Consider the following 27399-nt stretch of genomic DNA (forward strand, 5'->3'; position numbering starts at 1 on the left):
TTTCTAAGTCATTAAATATTCTTTGAAAATTTGGTTGGGGAGACGTCTCAGTGGTTAAAGTGCTGGCTGTACAATCGGAGGATTCAGAGTTCAGATCCCCAAACCCTTTGTAAATGCTGGGTAGGTATGGTGGCCCACCTTTTAATTCCAGTCTCAGAAAATAAACATGGAGCGATTTATCTATTGAGAATAGCTGTATCAGTGAGCTCTGGGTCTGATTGAGGGGACTTGTCTAGTAAATAAGGTAGAAGAATAATGAAGAATGATTGCTGGCAACAACCTTGAGCCTCCACATGTACATGCACATATATTGCACGCATGTGCGCTCACACACTTGTGCCCACACACATGCATACACATGCACACATCACACCAAACACACACACACACACACACACACACACACACAGGGGAGAGAGAGAGAGAGAGAGAGAGAGAGAGAGAGAGAGAGAGAGAGAGAGAGATGTGGAAAATATTCTTTGAATATTTTTTCACCGATTATATAAAACTCCATAGGATATATCACCGTTCTCTTGTACGATATTTTTGTTGCTTTTAAAAAAATACATTTACTGTGTGTGTGTGTGTGTGTGTGTGTGTGTGTGTGTGTGTGTGTGCCCGAATGTATGTATAATGTTCATGCAGTGCCTGGGGAAGCCAGAAGAGGGTTAGAAGTTATAAGCCGTTGTGAGTTTCCATATGCTGGAGCTGGGAACCAAGCCAGGGTCTTCTGCAGGAGCCATGAGTGCACTTCACCACGGCTCTGCCTCTCCAGCCCCCAAGAACTTGGTGCTGTTCTAGATAATGACATAATGAAATCTTTATATGTCAATATTTGTACATGTGCCTAGACAGCTCCTTAAAACAGATTCCTAACATCGAAGTAACATGTTTCAGACCGTGATCCACATAATACTGCCGAAGTGTTTTTCTTTGAAGTGGAGGGAACCTTTCACTTCTGCTGTGGCACTTCTGCCTTCATTGTGGTGGTGTTTATTTTCATAAACTGCTCAGTGAAGTGGCAGATTTGTGGTAGCTGTCATCCAAGGGAATTTTTCTGAAGGAACCCTACCATGTTACCACTTCTGCCAATGTTTAAGGACTAAGTTACCATTTCAAATGTAAAGCTCTTCCCTGATGAGTGAAACAAGATTTCTATCCATGAAAACCACTGACAGTCTTTCGGTACTGCTGCTGCAGATGTAAGTTAGGATCCGTAAATGACAGACTGTTGCGTAACTTTATATGTTAAACAGTACATTTTGTCTATTTGTGTGTAGGTACATGCATCACAGTGCCCAAGTGGAGGTCAGAGGGGGACTTTTAGAAATCTGCTCTCTCTTACCTCACAAGTTCCAGGGATCAGGTCGGGGCTTGGCAGCAAGTGCCTTTTCTCACGGAGGCTTCTCACTGGTCTGTATCTTTATTCTTTAGAAATGTTCACACCAAACCAAACTGAAATTGCATGGCCTTTTCTCCTATCATGTTTTGGAGTCTTACCTGGTGGCATCAATCCCAAATAAATGCCTTCCTTATCTGTCAGTGGAGCATTTGGATAGCTATTTGAAATGTAGAGGGGGTGTTGCATTGTGTTGTGTCCCTCTTTGGAAGTTGTTTTTAATATAGCATGTATCTTAAAAACTATAACAATATATTTTATATGTTCATACTTTTCAAAATGGTCTGTCCAGTCCATGCAAAGGCTTTCAAAATATGCATGAACTAAAAAAAAAAAGCAACTCTTAAAAAGACCAATAACCAAAACAACCCTGAGCAAAAAGAGCAAAGCAGGAGGCGTTACCTGGTTGGTTTAATAAGTACAAAACTGTAGTAATTACAGTGGCATGTACTTGCATAACAGCAGATGTGTAGACCACTGTGAGAGCCTGCCTGGAAACCCAGGTGTCCACAGCCAGCTGATCTTCAGCAAGGCTGCTGAGAACGTGCTCTGGGCAGAGGAAAATCTTCAAAATCAGACACTTGAGTATAGAGGAGTCAGAGTGGATCCCTCTCTCCCCACATTCACAAAGCCACTGGAAATGTAAGACCTGAAATTGCCATAAGAAAATACAGGGGGAGATTCTTCAGGGTGTTGAAATGGGAGAGCCTTTTTTATGGATTACATCTCCAAAGCACAGAACAAAAGCAAAAAAAAAAAAAAGTTACAAGTGAGATGACATCAAGCTAAAAGGCTTTTGTCATAGCAAAGGAAACTATCAGCATAGTGAAGAGAAAGCTTTCCAAAGAGGAGAAAGTATTTGCAAACTATGTATCTGATGAGGGTTGGTACCCAGAATGTATAAGGAACTGACATGTTAAAATGTGATTGAAAGTGAGTGACAGAGCTCAACAGGTGTTTCTCGAAACATGATATGCAAGTTGCTAACAGATATGTGAAAATTTTCTCCATGTCACTAATCATCAGGAAAATGCAAATGAATTACAACAAAATACTACCTTTCTCCAATTAGAATACCTATTATCAAAACGACAAAATATGAGCTGACAAGGATGAGGAGGAAAGGGGTCTCTTGTTTACTGTTGGGGGAAGGGAAATTAGTCAACCATGATGGAAAACTGTTGTTAGGGGTTTTTACTCTTTTTTTTTGGGGGGGGGGCACCACCCAGTACCAAATAAATCACACACAGAGGCTTTTTCTTGCTAATGTATGCCCGGTCTTAGCTTGGTGTTGTTTCTAGCCAGCTTTCCTTGTCTTAAATCATCCTGTCTACCTTTTGTCTCTGGGCTTTCCCTTGGTCTCACTTCTGTAAATCTCACTCTTACTCCATGACTTGCTGGTTGTGTAGCTGGGTGGCTGGCCCCTGGGGTCCTCCTCCTTCTCTGGCTGCTAGATCTCCTCTTCCCCCAAATTTCTCTCTATATATATTCTCTCTGCCTGTCAGCCCCACCTATCCTTTCCCCTGCCTTGCTATTGGCCGTTCCTTATTAGACCATCAGGTGTTTTACACAGGACACAGCTTCACAGAGTTAAACAAATGCAACATAAGCAAAAGTAACACACCTTATAATATTCTACTATGGAAAACACGTGAATAAACCCAAGACTAGAATTAGCATTCATCTTACCATTGGGTACATATTTAATGGAAGTGAAATCAAAGACATGTCAGCACACCCATGTTTATGGCAGCACTATTTGAAATAAGCAAGGAATAGAAACAACCCAAGTGATTAATGGGTGAAGAAAATGTATGTGGACATATAGTGAAATTCAGATACCCAAACCCAGAGGACTGAAAGGAGCCAATCCATCTTTTGTGTCCACAGAGGTGGAATTATTAAGTTAAAGCCAAGGACAAAGACAAATACCACACGATCTCACTCGTACACGGATTATGAAAGAATTGATCTAGTGGAAGTTGAGATCAGAAGGGTGGGCACTGGAGGCTGGAGAGACTAGACTGGAGGAGAGAGAGCAGAATACATGCTGGTCATTGAAGATTAGCCCACAGTGGAATGAGCCACAGAAGCTGTGGGGTGCCATTGCACAGTAGGGTGATAAAGACAGTAGTAGTCTAGTGTGTGTTCCACAAGGCTTGAAAAACAATCTTGACATTTTCACCTAAAGAAATTATAAAATGTTTAACCTGATTTAGATAGTATACAATGTATACATGTATCAAAATGTTATATGGCACTGCATTACTGTGTATATTTTATGGGTTTTTTAAAAATTATTTTATGTATATGAGTGTTTTGCCTGCATGAATGTACGTGTGCCACACATGTGCCTGGTGCCCGAGAAGATCAGAAGAGCACACCAAATCTCCTGAAACTGGAGTTACAGATGGCCACGAGCCATCATACAGGTGTTAAGAACTGAACCCAGGTTTTCTGGAAGAATAAAAAGTGTTCTCAATAGCTGAAATATGTTTCCAGATACCCATTTTTGTTTTTAATATGTCATTTATAATGTTTAGAATTGATATGACACAAACATAACTTATCACAGCTTACCTTTTTCATTAATGAGATAGATATTAATAATTTAATATCAAAAATGTTCATCAGAAAAATTACCCCAACCCTTTTTCACATCCAACACTCAACTTATCTTCATTATAAATAGGATAAAGTTATAATTATGACTTAATTTGAATAATATTTTTATTCTTCTAATTTGAAATATTTTTCAACCCTTTTGTTGATTTGTTTTGTTTTCTGCAACAAGCTTTTTGCTGTGTAGCCCAGGTTGTCCTCAGTCTCCCCAGAACTAGGATTCTGGATGTGTAGCTTGATTAAACCTTCTAAAAATTTACTTATTCAGCATTGCTCTCCAACATATGTTATCTCTTGCAGAAAAGCATCGTGCCTGTCTCCGTCCATGTAGTGTACAAAAACAAAGAATTACAGGCTTTCTGTCTTATATGACATGAATACAGTCTCACATGATACTTCATAGTTCTAGAAGCCTAAAATATAAAACAGTTCTTGCAGATTTTTATCTTCTTTGTGGATTGTAAAAGGCCTGTCATCTTGTTATGTCTTTACGTGGTAACAGGGGCAAAGAAACTCGGAGATCAACTGATCTCATTGCCGAGGGCCCTGCTTTCATGATCTCACAGCTTCTCCAAAGCTCACCATATCGTAATTCCGCCACTAGTGATGAGGATTCCATTGTATCAATTTGGCCTGGGCAACGATTCAAGGTTCAGTCCACAGCACTACCTTAAACCAAAGGCTTCAAACAATAGCCACTTTATAATCTCCCACAACTCTCTAGGTGTACCATGCTCTACTGAGTCATGCGGGTGAACTTTAAATCTATATGGGATCTTTATAGAACAAAAGCACTGAAGGTGGTCACCCAACTTCCTGGTACCTCCACAGGACTGAGTTCACAGGGGCTGAATGGCTGAGAGCCTCCTCTTTCCATACACTCTCAGGACCTCTCCTTCACATGCAAACATAAAGACTTCGTACACTGTAACTCGGTTCCCCAAAGCACAAAGGAAGAGGCTGCTTGCCAAGATGTTGGTCTCAGACTACCACCCCATTGGTCCATCACTTCTGCCATATTGTTTTGGTAACAGTGAGTCACAGGTGAGCTCAGGTTCGGGGTGACTGGGGGCTGCCCAGGAGTGGTGATGTTGGGAGGCATGCTCACTGAAGGCCATCTGTGAAGACTAACACAGTGTACTACGCAATTCATTTTAAAAGGCGTTTCTAGTTGCAGCTCCCCGTGGCTAATGAGGACCTCCTGCAGCTTTAATCACTTTGGTGGGCATTTCCAAAAACCTAATGAGCTCTGATGTCAATCGCGACAGTCAATCTACTTTTAACAGTCCCGGGTCTCAAGTGCAGGAATTCATTTATAAGCAAATTAGAGCCTCAGTTTGATTCATAAACTCCAACCCCCTATTGTTAGTTTTAAAAAAGAACAAGTTCAGGTCCATTTGACTGTGGGTACTAAGCAAATATTTGGGAAATAATTCAAAGTTTGTAATAATTCCAAACATTTAGATGGTGCTTTATAATTTGAATAGTGCTTTGGGGTGTTCTCTTACTTGCCTTTGCCTTTCCATCTTGTGTGGTAGTTCAGGAGAATGTTTGAGTTTTCAAGTGAGGAAAATAGCTCCTCAGAAGCTGTTAAGTGTTCGTTAGAGAAGAAATATCAGAGCCAGGACCCAGTCAATCTTCTGATGTTCTCTTAACTGTTGAAGGGCCTGGGCCTGAAATCCACCCTCCTACACTGTGTGTGTGTGTGTGTGTGTGTGTGTGTGTGTGTGTGTGTGTGTGTGTAAATACGTATATTTTAAGGTCTTCCCCGTAAAGAATAAGCTTTGGAGCTTGGACTGCATTGGGAATTCATCCTTCTGACCCTTAATTTCATAGTTAGGAAAACAGATTCAGATTGGTTATGCCACTTGCCCAACGTGACACCATTGTTTAGTGGAACAGCCAAGAACTATGGACTCTGAAATCTGCTCTTCTTCCAGCTTCATTTGTGTCCTTTAGGAATAGATTTCTAAGTAAAATTGTGTGAAGATGCCGGGTGTGGTGGTTTATTTCTGCAATCCTAGCACTCAGGACACTGAAACAGGAAGACATCCATGAGTTCAAGATCAGCCTAGGCTTCATAGTGAGTTCCAGGCCAGCCTGGGCTACTAGGATTCTTTCTCATAAAAGAGAGAGAGAAAGAGAGAGGAGAGTGAGAGAGAGAGAGAGAGAGAGAGAGAGAGAGAGAGAGAGAGAGAGAGACTGATATTACACAGTTCAGATACTAATTTGTGGTTTTCTAGGAATTAAATGTAAACACTGTAGTTCTTTATCATTTGAGTACAGGTCAAAACCAGCTTTAATATTTGTTCAGAGTATTGCAATTTCTGGGTGACAACCTCTTGCTACAGAAGGCACCTCTATGTATAAAAATCTGAGGACTAAATTCAGTGCAGAGACTTTTTCTTTCCTTCCTTCTATTTATTTATTTGTTTGCTTATTTGTTTGTTTGTTGACTTACTTATTGCTACAGAACCACACTGAGGGCCTTTTGGCCTTCAGCTTGCTGGACAAGCATACTACTACTGAACTAAACCCCCAACTCCCAGTGTGAAATGTACTCCGTGATGGAAATGAGGTTATAACTGGCCTGTCTGGTGACTGGTGTATGTTTCGCTTTCAGGACTATTGGTAGCATTGAAATCGAAGCATTTCACTGAGTATTCTCCAAGCATCCAGGGTGGAGCCTTCTCCCGAATTAAGGACATACAGTATGACTGCCTGACAGTCCAGACTGTGACATTTCCCCAGACTCTTTTTGACTTTAGTAAAGGTACCACTCTCTTCCCCCTTCCTCCTCTCCTCTTCCATTGCCCTCCTCTCTTTTTCTTCTTGTTTTCTTTATAACAAGAGTGTGGCTTTAGTTGTTGCACTAAACAGCAAGCTCACAAAATCAACAAGGCACTTATCACAATCTGCACAGTATATGATCTAAAGAGTTGACCAAGTGGCCCATTTTGATGGACCTAGAGTCAGCTAAAGCCCAAGCCACATCCTCAGTCATGCACCACGATATGGTTCCAGCTTTCATAACATTTCTACATTGTCTGTCGACTTTTTTACTCTAAAGGTAACCAAAAAAAAAAAAAAAAATGAGCTTGTGAGCGAAACCCTTTCCTCCAGTTATTACATGTGAGTTGTTCTCTGAACAACTTTGTTTCCTTTATCTCACAGTTTGGAGTGTACTGAGTTCCATTTACATACTTGTAGGTCTGATAGCATCTCTTTCCCTCTCTTCCTTCCTCCCCTGACCCTCCTGTATAGGACGTGATACCCAGGCCTCATCCTTATGCTAGATCTTTCCTTCTTCGAGCATAAGTACGTGGGATGGAGAAAAGGCAGTGGTTGTGTGCAAGATGGACTCCTGGGGTCGCCGTTGTACAGCAACCAAAGCCATGCCGTTTTGGAGAGGCCATGTCACAGATTTGAACTTTTGCATGATGGAAAGTATTCAAACAAGCTTTAAAAAATATTATATAGCTGTTAAAATATTTTTATCACAAATCAAATGTCAGCTTTAAGTGCAGTGTTTATAGAGTACTGCTGTACTGTGATGTAACACATAAAAAAATAGAAGTGTTGATATATTTGGGCCATTTATTTGCAGGGTATTTTTTTAGTACCAGCAAGTCCAGTGAGAAAGTCCCATCTGCTCTTCTGCTTTTTTGCCATCTCAACTGGTGTCATTTCAGACCAAGGCACCATCTGATTTTTTTTTTCTTTCTGCATTATAGCGATACTCTACAGGTCTCGGCAGGGACACGGCCTTGGTTCCATCTCTTCTCCCTCATCAGTAAGGTTTATTCATGGAGAAAAATGAGTGAAAGGCAGCAGAGGGTTTCATAAAAGGCACTAGACCTTTCACTGTTGTGGGAGAAGTCAGGGTAGGGAATTTTAAATCATTTCGATAAAAAAGTCAGTTTGCCAATTTGACCATTCTATCTAAGTTGAAATACTAATGGCTTCAGTCAGCTCTGGGGCTAGCACACCAGTGTAGAAACAGGGCAAGGGATGATGTCTACAGTGTGCAGAGGATGTGTATCTGAAAGTTCCCACTTGCCTGTACAAACCATCCAGACTCCCGGATGTCATCTCTCCTCTGAAATGTGAAGGCAACTGTGTCCGTTACTTTTCTCACCAATGTGACAGAATATGACATGAATCACTGGACAGGGGGGAGGGAGACATCAGTTTTGATGAACTGCTTCAGAGAGTTCTATCCACAAAGTCTCTGGGATTGTTGATTTAGCTCCAAGGTAGTGCTGACCATCATGGCTGAGGAAAAATGTACTAGAGGAGGCTGTTCTTCGTATTGTGTCCAGGAACAGAGAGAAAGAGTTAGGGAAGAGGACAGGATAAGAAGCTATGCCTCTAAGAACATGTAGCCACTAACCTGCCTCTTTCTTGTTGGCCCCACCCTCCAGCTCCACCACATGCCAACATTTATGAATCTGTCAGGACTTAATCTGTTCACTGGGTCAGAGCCCTTATGATCTAATTGTCTCTGAAACTTCCTCACAGACACAGCCAGGTGTGTGATTTACCAACATCCTAGGTGCATCGAGGTCCAATTAAGTTGATAAATTAACCATTACTGTAGCTGAAAATGATATTCAACTTAGGTAGACAGAATATGCTTAATCATAATGGCCAGACCAAAATAACAGTCAAAATTTCAGTGAAACTGAACAGAAACTGAAGTCATATCCAGGATTCTTCCTCCCCACCAAATCTTCGGTCATGAAGCAGATTTTTTACACATCTTATAACAGTTAGTATGTGCATGTATTTGTAAGTAATCACATCCACTTACTGTCTCAGGGTTCAGCTGTGGTACATCAATTTCATTCCATTCTCTTACTCTCTTCTTGTTTGCATTTTTTTTTTGTTCAATGTTCTCTTTTTATTCAAGACCCAGCAAGACTAGAAGGGTTGACAGACATAGTGACTCACACCTATATTTCTGGGACTTAGGAGTCTGAGGCAGGAGGATCACCATGAGTTCAAGCTAGTGTAAGCTACATACAGAGACCTGGTCTCATAAAACAAAAACAAATTTGAAGAAAGGTTAGGAGGGTTCTACATTAGTTACTTGTCTTGTTGCTCAGACATAGGATAGGGCAAAGACAATCTGAGGAAGGAAGGATTTACCTGGGGTTAGAGTGATACCATCCATCAACGCAGAAGCACCCGGGCTGTGTCTGGTCAGACTCCACCCACAGCAGAGAAACAGGAAAGATGAATGCTAGTCTTCAGCTAGCTTTCCTCTGTCCCATGTGGTATCCCAGCCCATGGCATGTCTCTGCCCACATTTGGGCTTGCGCTTCTCACCTCAGTTAACCTAATCTGATAATCCTTCAGACACATGCCTGGAAGCTTGACCCTTCCATGAGTCCAGATCCTGTCAAATTGAAGCTCAATATTAACTACCATAGGCTGTTCGATTCTGCCTGGGCTATTATAATACTTGCACACTATCCTTCCACACGTGATTTCAGAGATGATGTGGAACAAAGCTTTGGTCAAATGTGCTGATCGACTCAGCTATCCCTTTTCAAAGCAACTGTGTATAATCCTGAACTTCCTGTGGGCAGTTCTGGAGATCACCAGAAGCCTCCTTTGGTGTGGGTGGTCATTCCTCTGGGCACAGATGTGCACTGGCACTCACATCCTTTATTTGCCATTCCTGGTTCTACAAGTGCTCATCCTTAAGATGAGGGGTCATGAGAGCCCTCAGCTTGTGTGCTGCGAGTGACTTCCAGCCCAAACACAGGCAGAATGGGCTCCTTAGCCACGCTGGAACCCTGAATTCCTGCTCTGTGTCTTGCTCCATTCAAAGGAGCCTAAATTCCTAAATTCCCGCCTAAATCAGTGCTGCCTGCATTTTGTTCCTTAATCTTTTCTTATCCTCTGCATACGCGTTCCATTGTATGTGATCACAGAAGAGCCAGCCAGCTCAGTTTGAGAGCAGTAGAGGAGTTTCCCAAGGGGGATGACATTTCTTAAATAATTTTTTTTTTTACAAAGACTCACAGCTTGTAAGCTTGAAGCGTGCCATGTTGCTCTTTCAAATACACATCAATTAAGTATGTAGTTTGGTACTTTTCTAGTAGACGTGGTAGTGTTTTATCAATTTATCCTAATTTCTACCCTCCTCTGTGACTCTCCTGAATCTATCTGCAATGCTGTCAGATGGAAGGAAACAGAAAATGAACCCATATGGAGGACTGAATCTATTATTAATGGTGCTGTGATCTCATCAACCAAAGGAATAACTATATACTGTTTATTTTTAGTAGCAAAGGATAAAGCTTTGAACGGTAAGTTCCAGTCTATAATCATCACCTTCCATGTAACTCTCATCTGAACAGAGAGATCACCAATGAAAAACACTGCCTATGTGGGGACTGGCAATTGTTTGGTGATTCTTGGAACAGATACCATGTGTTCCTCTGGCCTCCACGGGTGCAGCCTAATGTTGGAAGTATGGCTTGCATAAGAGCACTGTCAAACAAAACTCATCAGCCACACAGGCCACAACCCTGAAGTTCTCTGTGAAAAGTATAAATTGATCACTTACGACTGTCAGCTAATTTCCCCAAACATCCAAGTTCAAGGTCATTGAAAGGGCTGGATAAAAATTAACCTATAATTTGTAAACCTTTTCCCCTGACCTCTGACTTCGTTTTCAAAGTTTGTACTGTACCTATTACATTTTTTACAGTTTTTTCTTTTATTGAAAATACATTTTTCATACAATATATTTTGATTATGGTTCTCCCCCCAACTACTCCCAGATTCCCCCCATCCAGATCCATACCCTTTCTTCTGCAGAAAGAAATAATCCAGTCAAAGTGCAAAATAATTCTACTCTTTGCTGATTACAGACTGTGTGCCACTTTTACTGGTGTTTTCTGTGTAGTATCCTATTGCATTTTACTTAATTCCTTCTGATTCCTATGCAATGTATAGTCTCTAACTTACTTATGAGAAACCAGACTCTCAGATCATTATAGAATGTGGCCAGAAGGTGCTTCAGCAGATAAAGTGCTTTTCTTGTAGGCGTGAGGCACTAGTAATCCCATAATCAGAATTAGTCATAGGTAGATTGCTAGAGCTTACTGTCTAGGCTTCTTTGTGAGCTCCAGTCCAAGGAGAGACTTTGTCTCTAAAAGCGTGGTGGATGCCTTCGGAGGAATGACCTCTGAGTTTGACCTGAGGTTGAACTCTGACCTCCACATGCACAGGCTTAAACTTGTGCACCACCTCCATACATACAGAGAAGGCTTCCAAAGATGTGGGGGAAAATAATTTAGAATGTCTGTTGTAGGAACACTTTGAAAACTTTAAAAGCTACTCTATTCTCAGTTCCCAGCCTGTCTTTCTGGTCTTGTGAGCATGTCTGGCTGGTCCTCTGGATGGAGCTTCACTTCTGGCAGTGCCACGGTGGTCTTGCCCTCAGCTATGGGGTGTCTGTTCACAAGTTCAGTGCCATCTTCTTCATCATCCAGTCCCTTCCATTAGGGATGTACATTGAACATGGAAGTGCTGAAGTTGGAGTCCTTGCTGTCGCTGTCACTGAGAAACACTTGGGTGAATACTTAATCTGCGTCTGAAAGGAACGTACATAGGGGACAAGTTGGTCTTCACTCTTTTTAGAGACAGCAGCTGATTTCTGTTTCAGTAGTGTTCTAGCTTCATGTCTGTGGCTGTGATAAAATACCCTGATGCAAAGCCACTTAGGGGAGGAAAGGTTTCTGTTAGCTTTGATTCCAGGTGACAGTCCATCACTGCAGAGAAGTCACAGAGGCGGGACCTGAGACAGCTGGCCACACCATACCCAGTCAAGAGCAGAGAGAAATGACCACGTACACATTCGCTTGCTTGCTTGTGCTCAGCCCAATTTCTCCACTCTGATGTAACTCAGGATCCCCTGCCTGGGGAATGAATGTTGCCACTGGTGATGGGCTGGGTCTTCCCATGTCAATTAATGTAATTAAGATAATTCCCTACAGACAGACAGACAGACAGACAGACTAACCCAGTGTAGACAATTCCTCGCTGAGACCCTTTTCCCAGCTATTCTAGGTCGAGTCAAGCTGACTTCTAATCATCACAGATAGCACTGTAGTCACTTTCATGATAACAGCGATGTTCTGCTTCTAAGAATTTTGAAGGGTTACTTTCTGTTCACACTAGACGATAAACTCTTGAAAGTGAAATGGTTTGTTTCTTCTCACTTTTGACATTAAAAAAAAAAAAACTAGCTATGCATTTCTTCCTCTTCCAGTTATTTTGGGGCCATCCCCACTGAAGCCATGCAGGTTAGGGATTTCGTGTTATGCTTCTGACACACAGCAGGTCTTCAACAGTAGTTCATTCCCTTCAGTGACAAATGGGCAGCGCCATGCGTAGAAGCCTCTGTATATTTCATTTGGGTGAAAAGCGATGAGCTAATATTAATCCATGACTAGTTTTAATGGCGGTTATTGATTACGAAGGAGAATGGTTTTTGTTGACATATCCAAGAAGCATAGCTATAACTGGGGGGAAAAAAATAAGTGACATATAAATGTGAATTGAATATCAAGAAATTTTTCCAGTGAATAAGGTTGGAATTGATCCATCAGAGGCGACCTGGTGGGAGTGACTGGGGACATCTTATCCACACATCCCACTTGGGGCAGATGATAAATGAGGTCATAGCTCTAGTTTCGTTGATCATGCATCCAGACTGGCACATTCACAACCCCACCCTCCACAGACAGACTGCATGTTTGTGTTAAATGTTCTAATTCTGTTTTCCTGGTTCCTCTTTAGAGAAAACCCTTGTGACACTACCAGGGATGTCTTCCTTAAGTGGGAATGTACAAACCGTTTTGGGCCTTGTAGAACCAAGCCACCTGGGACGCACCTTGACCCACGAGCATTTAACAATGACCTTTGACGATTTTTACTACCCACCTCCTCCATGCCATGAAGCTACCTCCAAGGAACCTATCATGCTGAAGAATTTATTCTGGATTCAGAAAAATCCTTATTCCCATCGAGAGAACCTTCGGTTGAATCAGGAGACGGAAGCCATAAAGGAAGAACTGTTGTATTTCAAGGCTAAGGGTGGAGGAGCCTTGGTGGAGAACACGACCACTGGGCTCAGCAGGGACGTGCAAACACTGAAGTGGCTAGCAGAGCAGACTGGAGTCCACATCATAGCTGGAGCTGGGTTTTATGTTGACGCAACTCATTCAGCAGCAACCAGGGCCATGTCAGTGGAGCAGGTAAAAAGTTCTTCTTATGACGTTGTTTGTATATAAATTGAGGGCAGTCTGAACCTTGGAAATGCTATTGGCTCAGAAAAAAAAAGCTGGCTCACAAAGATGGCTGCCGACTAGGACCCAAATTAGTGAGATTCCGTGTCTTTCGAGTGTTGAGGAAGGTGCTCTCAACACACTAGTCATTGACAGTTCCGAGGCGTTACCGCTGAGTCTGCACAATTGGATCAGAGCTCAGCGGTTCCGCTCCAGTCTGTTTTGTAAACCTCGTGTTTCCATCGTGAGCTTCAGCCACACAGCTTCAGCTTTCCCCTCGGGTTTTTATAATAACCAGCGAGGAAAATTCACAGTAGGGTGAGACTTGGCAGGCAGAGACTTGGTACATTTGCAAATACAGCTTCTTCTCTTATTACAAGCTGGGAGGGGTGGGAGAAGGTCTGTTCTCTTGTTTATAATATTAAGTAAGAATGGGAGGAAGGAAGCTGAGCTTGCAGGGCTCTGTTGCACGTGTGTATGTGTTCTCTTGTTAAACACGTGTCAGTTTACATGTGTTTGCATATAGTATATACCCCTGTATATTTCCCAGGTACAGACTGTCAGGTAAACTCTTGGTGAAACATCTGTTAGTATTTAAAATGATCTGTTTTAAATTTTTGTCTGCATTATGCTCCAATGAACTTTTAAATATATACATTTATATTAGTTGAAGACTGAGCTAATGACAAGGATTATACACTTGTCAAACCATGCTTCAGTGTTAGTGTACATATGAACCGGGTAATGTGGATACTGTGTTGTGAACTTTCTAGGCTGAATGAAGGTAAGAATTAAAGAACTACATGATAGAGCTGACAGATTCAATGGGATCCATAGGTGCTGTACCCAGATTAAAATGAAGACGCTTTTATTCAGTCTGAACACACTGTCTTTCTCCTTGCCCCTACAGCATCGTTAAGCTATGAGCTTCTCAAATAGTCTCAATAAGATACTTAGAATAACTTGTTGAATTTGAAAATTAGTCAAAAATGCATGGTTCATTAGGCAATATTCACTAAATGAATGTTGAGTTTAGTGTGGTGTGTGTGTGTGTGTGTGTGTGTGTGTGTGTGTGTGTGTAAGAGAGAGAGAGAAAGAGAGGGGAGTGGGGATGTTAATATATGTGCAGGTGCATGGCAGGGGACATGTACATGGAAGCTGGAGGTCAACCTCAGATGGCATCCTTAGGAAAACTGTACATCTCCTTTGAGATGGGGTTTCCCATTGGCCTGGAGCTAACTGGTGATATTAGGCTAGACCATCTGGCCAGTGAGCCTTTGGGATCCATCTATCCCTGTCTCCCCGCTGCTGGGGTCACCAGAATGGACCACCACACCTAGTATTCTTATGTGAGTTTTGGGGGTGGGACACAGGTCTTCATGATTGTGAGGCAAGCTTAGCCATCCTCCCTGCCCCCTGGCTCTGGGTACAGTTTTGAAGGAGTACATTCCTAAATAAATACCTTTGTATACTATGAGTTTATTTGGATGTATTTCACAACCTATCAGATAGGCTCATCCTCATTCTTCCTCAGCTTACAGATATCCTTATTAATGAAATTCTCCATGGAGCTGATGGAACCAGTATCAAGTGCGGAGTTATTGGAGAAATCGGTTGCTCCTGGCCTTTGACTGACAGCGAGAGAAAGGTACTTCAGGCCACTGCTCACGCCCAGGCTCAGCTTGGCTGTCCCGTCATCATCCATCCTGGAAGGAGCCCAGACGCACCATTTCAGATCATCCGCATATTGCAGGAAGCAGGTGCAGACATCTCTAAAACAGTTATGTCCCACCTCGACAGGTAAGTGGGCTACTTTACAGTTCACTGCAAACCACTGTGCAACTAAGGGGTCATCAATTAGAAAACTCACTGGTGATGAGATCGATGAAATACCAATCACATCAGGAGATGCAGTTGCTACCTGGAAGATAATTTTTTTCCATCTCTGAGTATTGAACACAGGACCTGACACATGTAACCATCACACACTCTACTGCTGAATTATACCCGCAGTTCCCAGAAGGCAGTATTTATGGAGTCCTGTAATGAGCATAAATTAAAATCAGTGCTGTGGTTTACATGCCCCTCTTGTGTGTCAAATTCTGTCTGAGACATTTTGTGAAAGTACTTTCTTGACCTTCCCTGACTCTTCAACACAGGTTACTACTGTCTGCTTTATTTCTTTCTCTTATGAGTTGATATCATGCACGTGCCAATTGGACTTGTTCGGTATTTGCCCACAGTTGGGGTGATAAATGCATCTATATATAAATAAGGAGAAAACAAATGGTCTCCCCTGAAAAGAAAACCAAAAATGTCGGTGCTTTTGTTTCTGCCACCTGTTTTTGGTTTGCAACACCTGAATTTGGAAACTGAAATTATTATAATAGTGGTAAATATGGTATTTCTAATCTTGGCATATTAGTATTTATGACTGCTATAACAATCACAGCACATCAACCGACCCAAAATAGTGGATTTGATTGGTTCATGGTTCTGAAGGTGGAAGTCTGAGAGTCAAGAGTCACAAAGACTATGGGAGTCCAGAGGCTGCTGGGAGAATCCTCCCTTGCTTATTCCATTGTCTGGCAGACACTGGTGTTCCTCAGCTTCTGTCTGCATAGCTAGTTTCTGTCTCTGCCTTCCCTGGGCCTTGGGTTTATGTCTGTCTTCTCTTCCATCTCTAAGGACATTTGCTATTGAATTTACCCACTTGTAATAGAATGAGCTCAAGTAAAGATCCTTAATTATAATCTTCAAAACCCCTTTTCTCAAATAAGGTCGTTTTCAGAGATTCCTGGGGTTAAAACACAGACGTGTGTTTTCAGAGTGTGCATTCAACCTACTGCATGTCATATGAGAGGCTTGACTTTATAAACAGATGCTTGGCCACTGTTAATATACACACGTGCAACAATGTTGCCAATGCTAATCCTAAACCTTTAGATTAACTGTACTAAAATTAGCATTAGATTAACAACCATTATATAATTCTACCTCTTTTTAAATAATTGTATTTCTTCTTTGAAAATTTTTATACATGTATACAATCTTGATCACATCCGTCCTCACTCTCCACTCCAACACCTACACGCAAGAACATTTTTCATTTCTTCAGTAAATGTCTGGGTTATAATGTTATTTCGTTTGTCTGACAATACCCTTATTCTGGTTTTGGTTATGGATAGTATGATAGAATTGATCATTTCCAATGGAGACCCCACTTGCAGATTATTTTCCTAAGCAAGCCCTTCAGTGATCTTCCGTTTTCAGCCATCCTGCACTGTTATTGATAACCAGCTAAAGCCAGGTATTCATCCTTTCAAATACTATCTATGTCCTTGGTTTGTTTGTTTCTTTGTTGGTTTGCTGAAATCTTCTAAGGCCATGTTTTCATTATGCTGCGTTTTTCTATGACCTGACTCATTGTGGGTTTGTTTGTTCATTATGGTTTTGGTTTTTTGAGACAGGGTTTCCCTGTGTAGTCCTGGCTGTCCTGGAACTCGCTTTACAGACCAGGCTGGCCTCAAACTCAGAGATCCACCTGCCTCTGCCTCTGAGTGCTTGGATTTAAAGTGTGCACCACCACTGTCCCACTTCATTGTGTCTTTTTTATTGTGTACTTAAAAGTCCTTGGGATTCCTGATATAAAAATATATCTTCCACTACTTCTGGAAAGCTCCATCCATTATCTCTCCAAATATTGTTTATTGTCCATAGCATACTTCCCAGCCCAGTTCCAGCATGACCTTAAGACCTGTCCTTCTTATCCCTGAGCATCTCTCTCGTTGTTTCTCTGCTTCTATCTTTGAGCTATAATGTCTTCAGTTTTTTCTATTCACTATGGTCTTCCCAGCGGAATCCATCTTTCTTTGTGTGTTTTGCTTACATTATTAACATAAAGTTTTCTTTATTAAGTTCCACTTCATTACTTTTCAAATCTGTATGGTTAAATTTAAGAACTTTTATTTCCTTCAATGTATTTTCACTTTCTTCTTGTAAAAAATAATAATAATAATAAGCATAAAGCCAGGTATGGCTGGTGCACCCTCAATCTTAGCAGAGGCAGGTGAATCTCCATGTGTTCATGACCAGCCTAGTCTAAAAAGCCAGGGCTACATAGTGAGATACTGTCTCACAAAAAAGTTAAGTATAATCTTATAATTGATGAACACAATTTATTGTCTTTTTTATTGGTGTGGTTTGCTATTGACTAACTGTAGAAGGGTCCTTCATAGGAAGTGTTTCCCTGTGTTATAGAGTAAACTGTTTCACTATGAGCATATCTCACACTCCTTGAAAATTATTATGACAGGTGAATTATTTTTCTTCTTTCAGTGTGTTCATTTACTTATTTATTTTTCAGACAGAGTCTTACTGTGTAGCTCAGGCTGACTTCAGAACTCCAGACCTTCCCATCTCCACCTTCCAAGCATTAGACAGCAGGTATGCTCCTCCATTCTTGACCCTTCTTTTATGTTTTTGCTGGGGTTTTTTGCTTTTCTTGTTGTTTTTGTTAGTAGGGAGTTGGGTGTCATTGTCAACTTAATTCAACTTTAAATTAAATTTAAAGGTGTTTCTTTTTTATTTATTATGATAAAATACATGTAACATAACATTTATCATCTTAAAATATTTGAAGCAATCAGTTCAGTCATGTTCAGGACACTTTCTCTCCCCTTCTGCTTTCCCTCTCCGTGAATCTGAATGCCAAATACTTCAAATGAACGGAAACACACACAGCTCTTTATGGTTGTTCACATTTCTGACAGGAGAGCCTGTCACACATCACACAGCCGCTGTGAGTTCTCACCCTTACACTTGTTAGGCACACAGTTATGGCTATAGATTCTCAAGACTTCTCTCCCATCTTTCCCACTTCATCAGCTAAGAGGAAGGCAAGCATGCACTCTTGAGAACTCTGTGGCTCACGGTTTCTCCCTGTTCCGGATTCATGGAGAGGGAGGGAGGGAGGCTGTTTTTCCTGGTGGGGCAGCTTCCCGCACATCGCCAGACTGATCTTGCTCCCACTTTAGTCCCAAGCCCTGGCTCCCTTAGCTCTCCAAGCCTGTCACGTAGTGCTTGCGTTACCTGGCCTTATTGCTCATTTTCTCACCTCCGTTGTTACTTCTGCCCCTGAACAAGTCTCAACTTTGCCAGCAGCCCCAACCAGGCATTTAAAAGCAGGAGACTGTTTTCTCTCTTCAGTTTTAGTCAGTGTTTTACATGGACTCTGTTGGAAAGGTTTTCTGTGAACGTTTAGTCTACCACACTGCTTGAAACTGGATCAAGCTGCTCCTTAAAGCAGAATCTTACTATCCTTCTTTCTTCACAGTTAGACGTTAAGTTAGAAAAATTATGCTTGGCACACATAGAAAATAAGTTTTCATTGTAAATTGTGAAATAAACTTGAACTACCACAACATTATTTCCTGGCTTATAAAAATCAAACAATATAAAAAATAATTAGTAGTTATTTCCTAGTGGTTGAACTACGTTTTTCACTAGACCTTTATATACATTATATATACACGTATACAGCATGTATATACTTTTTATATTAAATGATAAAAACATTTAGCTGATTTCCATTGGCTACAAGTTCATTATTTCCCTCTTGGATGGCTCAGGACTGAATGAAATTGACCTGACCCCACACAAGCCCTGAGCAGAGGGGTACATCCTGAGGCAATTGCTAGAGCAATCACCCGCTCTGCACCCATGGTATGGATCATTTGGGATTCCAGTGCATGACAAAGAATTACATGGAAATATTTCAATGGGGAAGCAACCAGGGAAAATGACTTTTGAAAACAAACCAAATAAAGTAACAGAAAAAGATCAGGAGGCAGATGTAGGAAGTGGTGGCTATTTGAAGTGGCTGTTCACAGCAGACCAGTTGCCAGGCTGGAGCTGGACTGGGTCAGCTTCCCACAGGCAGTCTGAGCTCTGCTGGGAGGTGCATAAATCTGATCTGTGCTGAAAAAGCAGGGGATTCAGCTCTTTGTAATGGGGACAACTCACAAAAGAGCTGGACACATGGTAGAAGACATAAAAAAAAGGGGGAGCGTTCCCTAAAACACAGTCTCTAAAACTCCCCAAACCAAACACAACACCATTTCATTCTCCCACCATGTTTCTGGGCATAGGATAGAAGGTTCTAAAGCTGTGGTCTGTTAAGTTTGGGAAGTGGTACCTTGGGGTGACCGGTATGCCTTTTGGCTCACTTTGGGACACAAGGGGTCGGGACTGAGAAGGGTCATCTTCACCCTTGACTACCCATTAAAATTACGTTAGTTCTCCCTTCAAATGCAGATTTCATTTGGGAAAACACAAATACAAAACATTTTAGTGTGCTCACCATCCTATGGAAGCAGTTAAATATTTCTGAAGATTTATGAAATCTGCATGAGGATTTACCCAGACAGGCAGGCAGGCAGAGAGACAGGTAGCCAGGCCAGCACACACACACACACACACACACACACACACACCACTACAACAAGAATGTTTTGCATGGTTATCCAAAGGGGGCGATTGGGATGTTGAAAAGAAAGAGTTAACAGATGACCATTTCCTTGAAGACCTCCAAACCACACTGTTACCATGTGACCATTGGTTACCAGTTTAAGGTCATTAAACAGGCAACAACCTGATAAAATAAATCTGCTGTGTTCCAAGCTCGCCCCTAACCATCTGTTTCCCTTAAGGCACAGGAATCTGTTGAAGAGCAGTTTGACTGCTATGCATTTAACCCTTAGGGACATCAAAGGGGACTGTCCTTGACAGTGATGTCTACCCAAAGTCAACATGGATTAGAGAATCGCAGCATCCCTGTGTTCTTGTTTGGGCTTTTAATGGGAAAGTCTTTGCACCATTACACGTTTATGATAATTTTACCGCCTGCAGAAACTAGCCACACAGGTAGGTGGCGGCTATCAACGGCACCACTTTGGGGCAGGTCTAACATGGGCTATGTGTGCTTTAAAGAATGCCCCCCCACAAACAGCTGTTCTTTTTGCCATTTGTTTTCAAACAGGGTTTACTATGAATGCACTATTAGAGTACTTGTAACAATGCATACACAACAGAATTATTACTTTATCAGAGAAAAGCTCAATGGGAAATAAATAAATAAATAAATAAAAGGTCCAAATAAGAAATATTTGGGAACTATTTGCCAGTTCAAAATTTGAGCTTCCTGGAGGGCAACAGACAGGTGCTATGCCTAAATCTTTTATCTTCTGGGATATCTATTTAACAAGCCAGAGATTTTTGATGGACATCCAGGGTCTGATTAGGGGCATGATAATTAAGTGTAGGAAGATAGCACATCACTCTCTTTGAAAATTGCTCCCTGGGGAAGGTAAAGGAATTTGACCCAAGGGTATCTGAAAGAGCAGAAGGAAAAACTCAGGAATGCTCCAAAAACACTTCATTCTCTTTGCCTTTGATCATGCATGCCAAATTGGCCAAACTCTTGGAAGGATACAAATCTGACACTTTTTTCCCATGCTGCTAATTAAATGAAAGGAGTGCAATATCACTTCATTCGTACAACAAATATTTGAATGAGCAATTACCATATGTATATATCAAACATTGGACTGCAATTCTGTCAAAGTGATTATTTAATTATAATTATGGTGACTTTTAACCTTAAGATTTTCTTTAAGAAGGCACAAAAAAAAATAGCTCTGCAGGAACCTTGGAGCTGTACACGTTTAATTCCTATAAATTCTAATGAATTAATTTGAAGTCATTCAGAAATATTTCCAAGCAAATGTCTGGCAAATGGAAATTGAACAAAATATCTTTGTATTGCTAAATGGTACAGTAGCATTCTTAAAAAGAACAATTGGAGTACTATGCACCTACAGTGGTGTGCAGTGTTCAGAAGCCTATAAATACAGCTCCATTTCTTAACAGTTTATAATTAGGAGGATGCATGTCCACACATTGTAGACATGATGTACAAAATGCATTAAGACAAATGAGTGTGCATTGTTTAGCATGTGCAGCATGCATTTAATATACAGGAAAAATAAACAATATCAGTCAGTCTGGTTGGCTGAGATCCAACCAGAGTGAGAAATTAAAGAAACTGGTGCAGGCAACAAAGGATGAGCAAGTGAGAATTTTTAATAGAAAATATTTACTAATATCACTTTCTTTCCTACAGTGACTAATGCTCACTGGCATGTCCTCTGCTTTCATTACGACAGAAGATTCACTGTGTAGTATGTGTTATGTGTACGTATGTCACATACATGATAACCTAGGTACTTTTTAACATGGCATCTTTGTTGCTTTTGTGTACATGTGGATTCTGGTAATACATTTTATGTAAAATATGCATTTTAATAGAGTCCTTACTGTGGTGGTAATCTAATTGTACTGAAATGTGATTTTGATTGTATGTTAATAAATAAAGTTGTCCGAGGGTCAGAGCTATTAGAGCCATAGCAAGAGTGTGGCGGTGGTGGCACACGCCTTTAATCCCATAGATCTCTGTGTGTTCAGGGATACAGCCAGCATTGGAGACATATACCTTTAAGACCTAGGGGGCTGTACATTCAGACAGTGACGAGGCAGTCATGTGTTTGGGTTTACAACCAATGAGAAGGCAGAACAAAATACTATAAATAGATGAACAGACAGGAAATAGGTCTCTTTCGGGAAGCTGGGACACCGCAGGCGGAAGGGTGAGATTTTAGCTCTGAGCTCTGACCTCTTGGCTTTCTCTTTTACATTGTTTCTGTGTTTCTTATTTAATAAGACGGTTGGTTACATCAATACCTTACCGATACAAACCTTGAATGTATTTTAAGTTAAAATTATGCAATGACATTGACTGCAGTGATTCTTTACTTAATGCTGCCCAGACTGGACACTAGAGAGAGGAGATGGAGCTGGCTTCCCTGGTTTCATGTTTCAGTTGCTTGCCGAGTGACTTTCAATAAGTTATTTAAGCCTCCAAGTCTGTCTGTTCAAAGAGGTTAAGAAAAATTATTTGTGTATGTGCAGATGCCCATGTGCACATAGAGGCCCGAGGAAGACATCAGGTACTGCTTGAGACAGGGTCTCTCACTCAACCTGCCACTAGGCCGGTGGCCAGTAAATCTTAGCAATCCTCCTATTCCAGGTCCCATAGCACTAGGAACGTAAGTGTGTTGCCACGCCTGGCTTTTCACATTGAGTCTGGGGATTTGAACTCCCCAGGCCCTCTTGCTTACACAGCAAGTGCTCTTTCTCACTGAGCCATCTCCCCAACCAAGAAAATTATCTTTAACCCTTAAAGTGCCATGTAAATGTCTTCCTATTACTGCTTATCATGGATTTTCTTTTAAGATGGAGCCTACTTAAAAGACAGACACAGAAAGAAGAAAGAAATCCAGCCTAGCCTTTCACAAACTGAAAGCCAGCTTAATTTCTATGTACAGATACTGTCCAATAAAATGCAACTATACTACAGTGGTATTTGATATTTTCAAGTATCCCAAATTGCCATTTGTAGATCTGCCAATACACAACAAAAGGCCACCCTGGTCCTGTGTTATTCCTGGCCCATTCTACCTACCCAAACTTTCCACTATTAATTTTTTTCCTGAAGCAATTTGTCATGACTCTGACACCATTCACATGAAAGGTGACATTTTAACAAATAGGATTGTCGTGTCCATGAGATTTATCTTCACTGTCCTCAACACCGTCATCCCCTGAACTGTGTACTGCAGAACATGAAAAACGCAGCCTCTTTTGTGCTATGTGGCAGCCAGAAAGCTCATGGTCAAAAGCTCTTCCTGGGGCGTATAAACTGTGAAGTGACTTTTAAAGTTTTAATCACGCTTTGCAATTCAGAGCCACCTTGTGGTTTTAGTCTAATTTAAAGAAGTGTTTTTTTTTTCCTTGTGGCCTGCTGTTCCTTTTACTAAAATCTTAAGTCATAATATTTAAAGTCATAATATTTAAAGTGTGACATCAGTTCTTCCTATGACATCATCAAACAGAGACTGGACCAGTCAGGACTGGGAAGTGTGGAAGATGTTTATTAAAATGTAGATAATGGCAGTTGGAATTATTTTCCTCTTGGCTTTTATTCTCAGTTAATCACTAACCTTGAAATACTGGCCCATAATAGGATGTTAAAAAAAATCTTATAAAACATGTATGTTGATATTTTAAATACTTTCAGATATAGCCATGAGCTAATGATATATTAATCTAATATGTCATTCTAAATAAGTTTGAATGAAACTCAAATTCTTGGTCAACATTTAACTGAAATATAAAATTGCCTTAAAATCTGCTGGCAGTAATTTACTCCTCATATTTTTGACATTTATTTTTAATTAATTGAAATTTCTTAACTGGTATCTTCCACCCCTGTGGTGGCAGAAATAGAATACAGACCACGTGTGAGGCCCTGGGTTCAATACCCAGAACCTTGTCCAAACTTAAAGTTTTTTAAAGGTTTCATTGCAGTAAGGCTGCCATGAGCTGTATAGAACATACACGAGGAGAGTGTTTGGAAATCATTTTTAAGTTGAAATTTTTTCATTTTTTGAGATAAGTCTCAGGTTGCAACCCACCCAAGCCAAACTAAAATCAACAGTGTAGCCCGGAGTGGCCTTGAAATTGTGATCCTCCTGCCTCAGCCTTCAGGGTTCTGCAATTATAGTCATGAACCACCAGATCTGGCTTCAGTATTAATTAGATTATTATCATTGGATTATAATAACTTATATTTGCTTAAAATATCATCAAAGATGTTAAAATTCATTTTAGGTTATTAAATGAATGTTTTTAGTTGAGTTTAGTAATTTAAAGTAGCTACTGAAGTTTTTATAGCATAATTAAACATTCCATATACTCTATCTGTACAAATATTTCTTGGCTTTAAAGTGAAAAATTCAAGGGGTCAGGGGGATAAATAAATTACTTTTTTTGGTAATTAGTTTTTATGGTGGGCATTCATCAAAATTCAGTTTTTAAGAAAGCAGTTGCATATATGAATGTCTATCTTTGCATGTGTGTGCCAACTTTTAAATTTTTACTTGATCCAGAGTATGTATATTTTGTGAGAAATGCAGTCCATGCTTCCTCATGTGCCGGTTCAGTGAGACAGGACTCTCTCCTCAGTTCCCAGCCTCTAGCCTCAGGAATCCATAGGTCTGAGTGTCTGATGACTAACTAGGTCACTGCACAACCTAAGGAGAGAACACTGGGCTTGGGTACTGGAAGACCAGGCTGCCTATGCTTTGCGGGATCCACGCTTCAGTTTCTTCTTTGTGTACTGACATTTTCACGTGGCATAATTATATCCTCAGTGTATTGTGTGCTTCGGAACCTGCTCCTCCCATGTGCTTGGAATCACTTAATCCAGCTAATTAGCTGACCTGAGTTCATTCCCCATCTGCACCACACTGACAGGCCCCCATAGTTCCCCCCAGCTGCTTGCTGCTTTCCTTCTGACCAGTGGCAGTGCTCTTCACTCTGAACACTAGCCTGAGTGTTTCTTTGGAGTCCGGGCATGCTACTGTGTACTCACCTCGTGAAGATCTCCAAACACAGCTCTTGCTATTCACTCTTCTCTTATTGCCCGAATTCAGGCCTCTTCGTTTGTCACCTGAACTACTTACTGTGAGTCTCCCCAAAAGGACTCGATTCCTTAGCCTCCTCACAGAATCTGGTCTCCACAGTCAACTAGAAACATCTTCTCAAATACAACCCTGACTATGTTCCTCCCTCTGACTTAAAACACTTCAGTGAATACCATCCGCTTAAACCCAAAATCCAAATACCTTGGTCCTCTGGTGCCCACCTCATGCTCTATCCAATCTCCCATAAATCTCCAGGAACTATTTCAAGTGTCCTGTGCTTCCAAGCTCTCATACAAATGTGTCAGTCTACTGTAATGTCTTATTCTATTCTTTGTGCCTGTTTGGAAGATATTCCGTCAATATGTAATTCACCCAAGTTTTCCCTGAACCAGGCAAGATGCTCTTTGCCTTTTTCTATTTGCTAACCTCATTCTTAGAAGTACAATTATCATGATACTTGGTAAATTCTGTAAAACAGTTATTTGTTTAGGTGTCTCTTTTCCTTAATAGACACTATTTTTTCTGAAGAAAAGGACTGTATGCTACATGCCTTTGTTCTCCAGCTCATAAGTTATGCTAATAGGAGACCAACAATTTCTTATTAATTAGAAAGGTGAATGTATGGTGTACTGGGTGTAGGAATAGATGTATGGATGGACAGATGGATGAATGGATGGATGTTTCCTCTTTCAATTACTTCACCTGGGATAAGCTATTGCCTTACATTCAAGAGCAATAAGCTCGTTTCTTAACTCTCAACAGGTGTTCCCCTGGATTGAGCACCTCTTATGCAACACCTGAACCCCACCTAACTTTATGTAAATGAGATACTTCAAGACTCAGCTCAAGTGAATCCTTTCATTCACTGTTCTTTCATAATACCTTGTATTTATTTGCACTATAAAAACTCTGGTACATTTCATGATAATTATTACTTTAAACATCTGTCTTCTTCAACAGACTTTAAGTTACTTAGCATGACAGCTGAAGGTCTTTATTCAGATTTGTATTCCCAACATAAAGGATAACACAAGACAGGTGACAGTAAATGTTTGCTGAGCTAAGTCACAAGGCATAATTGGATATATGAAATGACATACTATATTCAGGAGTTCAGTGAACTGGGAGCCTCCAGACAAATAGTAGGTACTGCTGCCATTTTTGAGGTACCTGGGAATCACAGCCTTTTCTCTTACTCTTAGTTCTTTTACATAAAGGCCTCCAAACCTTGTCCAAATTGTCATTTTATGAAGACATCCCTACCCCCATTCAGGGTATGCTTTGATGTTAAATTAAATCCCTCAGGACATGACAATAACTAGAATAGAGAGGGAGCAGGAAGAACAGAATCAATGTTCATGTCCATGTTGACCCCAGGCTTGAAACACTAGGTCATTTGTAAGTGTTTTGAAAATTAAGACAGATCACTTCAGATGCCACTTCCTATTCTAGGAAGATAACAGTACATCTTTTATTTAATATATATTTTTATTAAATATATTTCTGTTCCTTCTATAGATGCTACTTTGTAATATATGTAGTATCAATCCACTAGCTGAAGAGCAAAAGTTTAAAGTACGCAGCAGATGAAATTATATCACAGGAGTGAAAAGAACAAATACTTGACTAAAAAATGTCTGATTTTCATGCTGGAATTCCCAAGATACTTCATAAATGACTTGGAAGTTATTTCATTCATCAGAAGATGAAATGTTCTTCATGTTGTATTTAAGAGTTCTTTTAACAATTTTATATATATATATATATATGTATATAAAACATATCTGTGTGTGCACATGTAGGTATATATATTTATGAAAATGAGCCATGGTATATATGAGGAAGTCAGAGAATAATTTGTGGGAGCCACTCATTTCTACAACATGAGTCCCTGATACTGAACTCAGATTGTCAGACTTGGTGATAAGTGCCTTTACCCATGAAGCCATGTTGGAAGCCCAGAAGCTCTTTTACATGTCATAGTTGGTACAAAGAAGAAAAACATTAAGACTCTTATCTTAAAAACCTATGGATTCTTGGTTAGAGAAGAATAGAGTTACTCATGGATATAAAATATGGAAGGCATTGGCCTGTCTGCGGTTAGCACCTCCACTTCTATAAGCTGTCCCCTGACATCACTGATGGCTGGAAGAATTGAGATCTCACCTGACAGACTTCAAGTGGAGTCCATTTTTCTATATTGACATTTGGGAACAACCCTTCTCCAAGTGAAAGAAAAATCATGTGGGTAAACAAAACTGAAATAGCACAACTCCAGTCTCTGGAAATCATCCAACTAGTGTCAGTTTCACATAGGTAAGTTGACCCTGTTGAAGTTTAAGGAGCTGTGGGTAAGTGAGTCTTTTAGATCTCAATGCCAGGAAGCCTGTTTCTCCACAGAGTAAGAGTCAACGGCATTGAATAGAGCTTCTTTGGTGAGCGGGTATTCTCAGTATGGATGAGGCTG

The 27399-nt window shown here is 40.7% G+C and overlaps 1 protein-coding gene across 4 annotated transcripts in view; it reads left to right on the forward strand.

Moving 5' to 3' along the window:
* The window catches only part of Pter (phosphotriesterase related), a 65170-nt gene that overhangs the window by 24998 nt on the left and 12773 nt on the right, over positions 1 to 27399 (forward strand). For all 4 annotated transcript variants that reach the window (XM_028870521.2, XM_028870520.2, XM_028870523.2 and 1 more), the window contains exons 2-3: positions 12842 to 13299; positions 14864 to 15129. In XM_028870521.2, coding sequence (XP_028726354.1) covers positions 12868 to 13299; positions 14864 to 15129 — 698 coding nt within the window. In that variant the 5' untranslated portion in view covers positions 12842 to 12867. The remainder of the gene's footprint in view (positions 1 to 12841; positions 13300 to 14863; positions 15130 to 27399) is intronic.

Source organism: Peromyscus leucopus, chromosome 5 (genome assembly GCF_004664715.2).
Source record: "Peromyscus leucopus breed LL Stock chromosome 5, UCI_PerLeu_2.1, whole genome shotgun sequence".
Lineage (NCBI taxonomy): Eukaryota > Metazoa > Chordata > Mammalia > Rodentia > Cricetidae > Peromyscus > Peromyscus leucopus.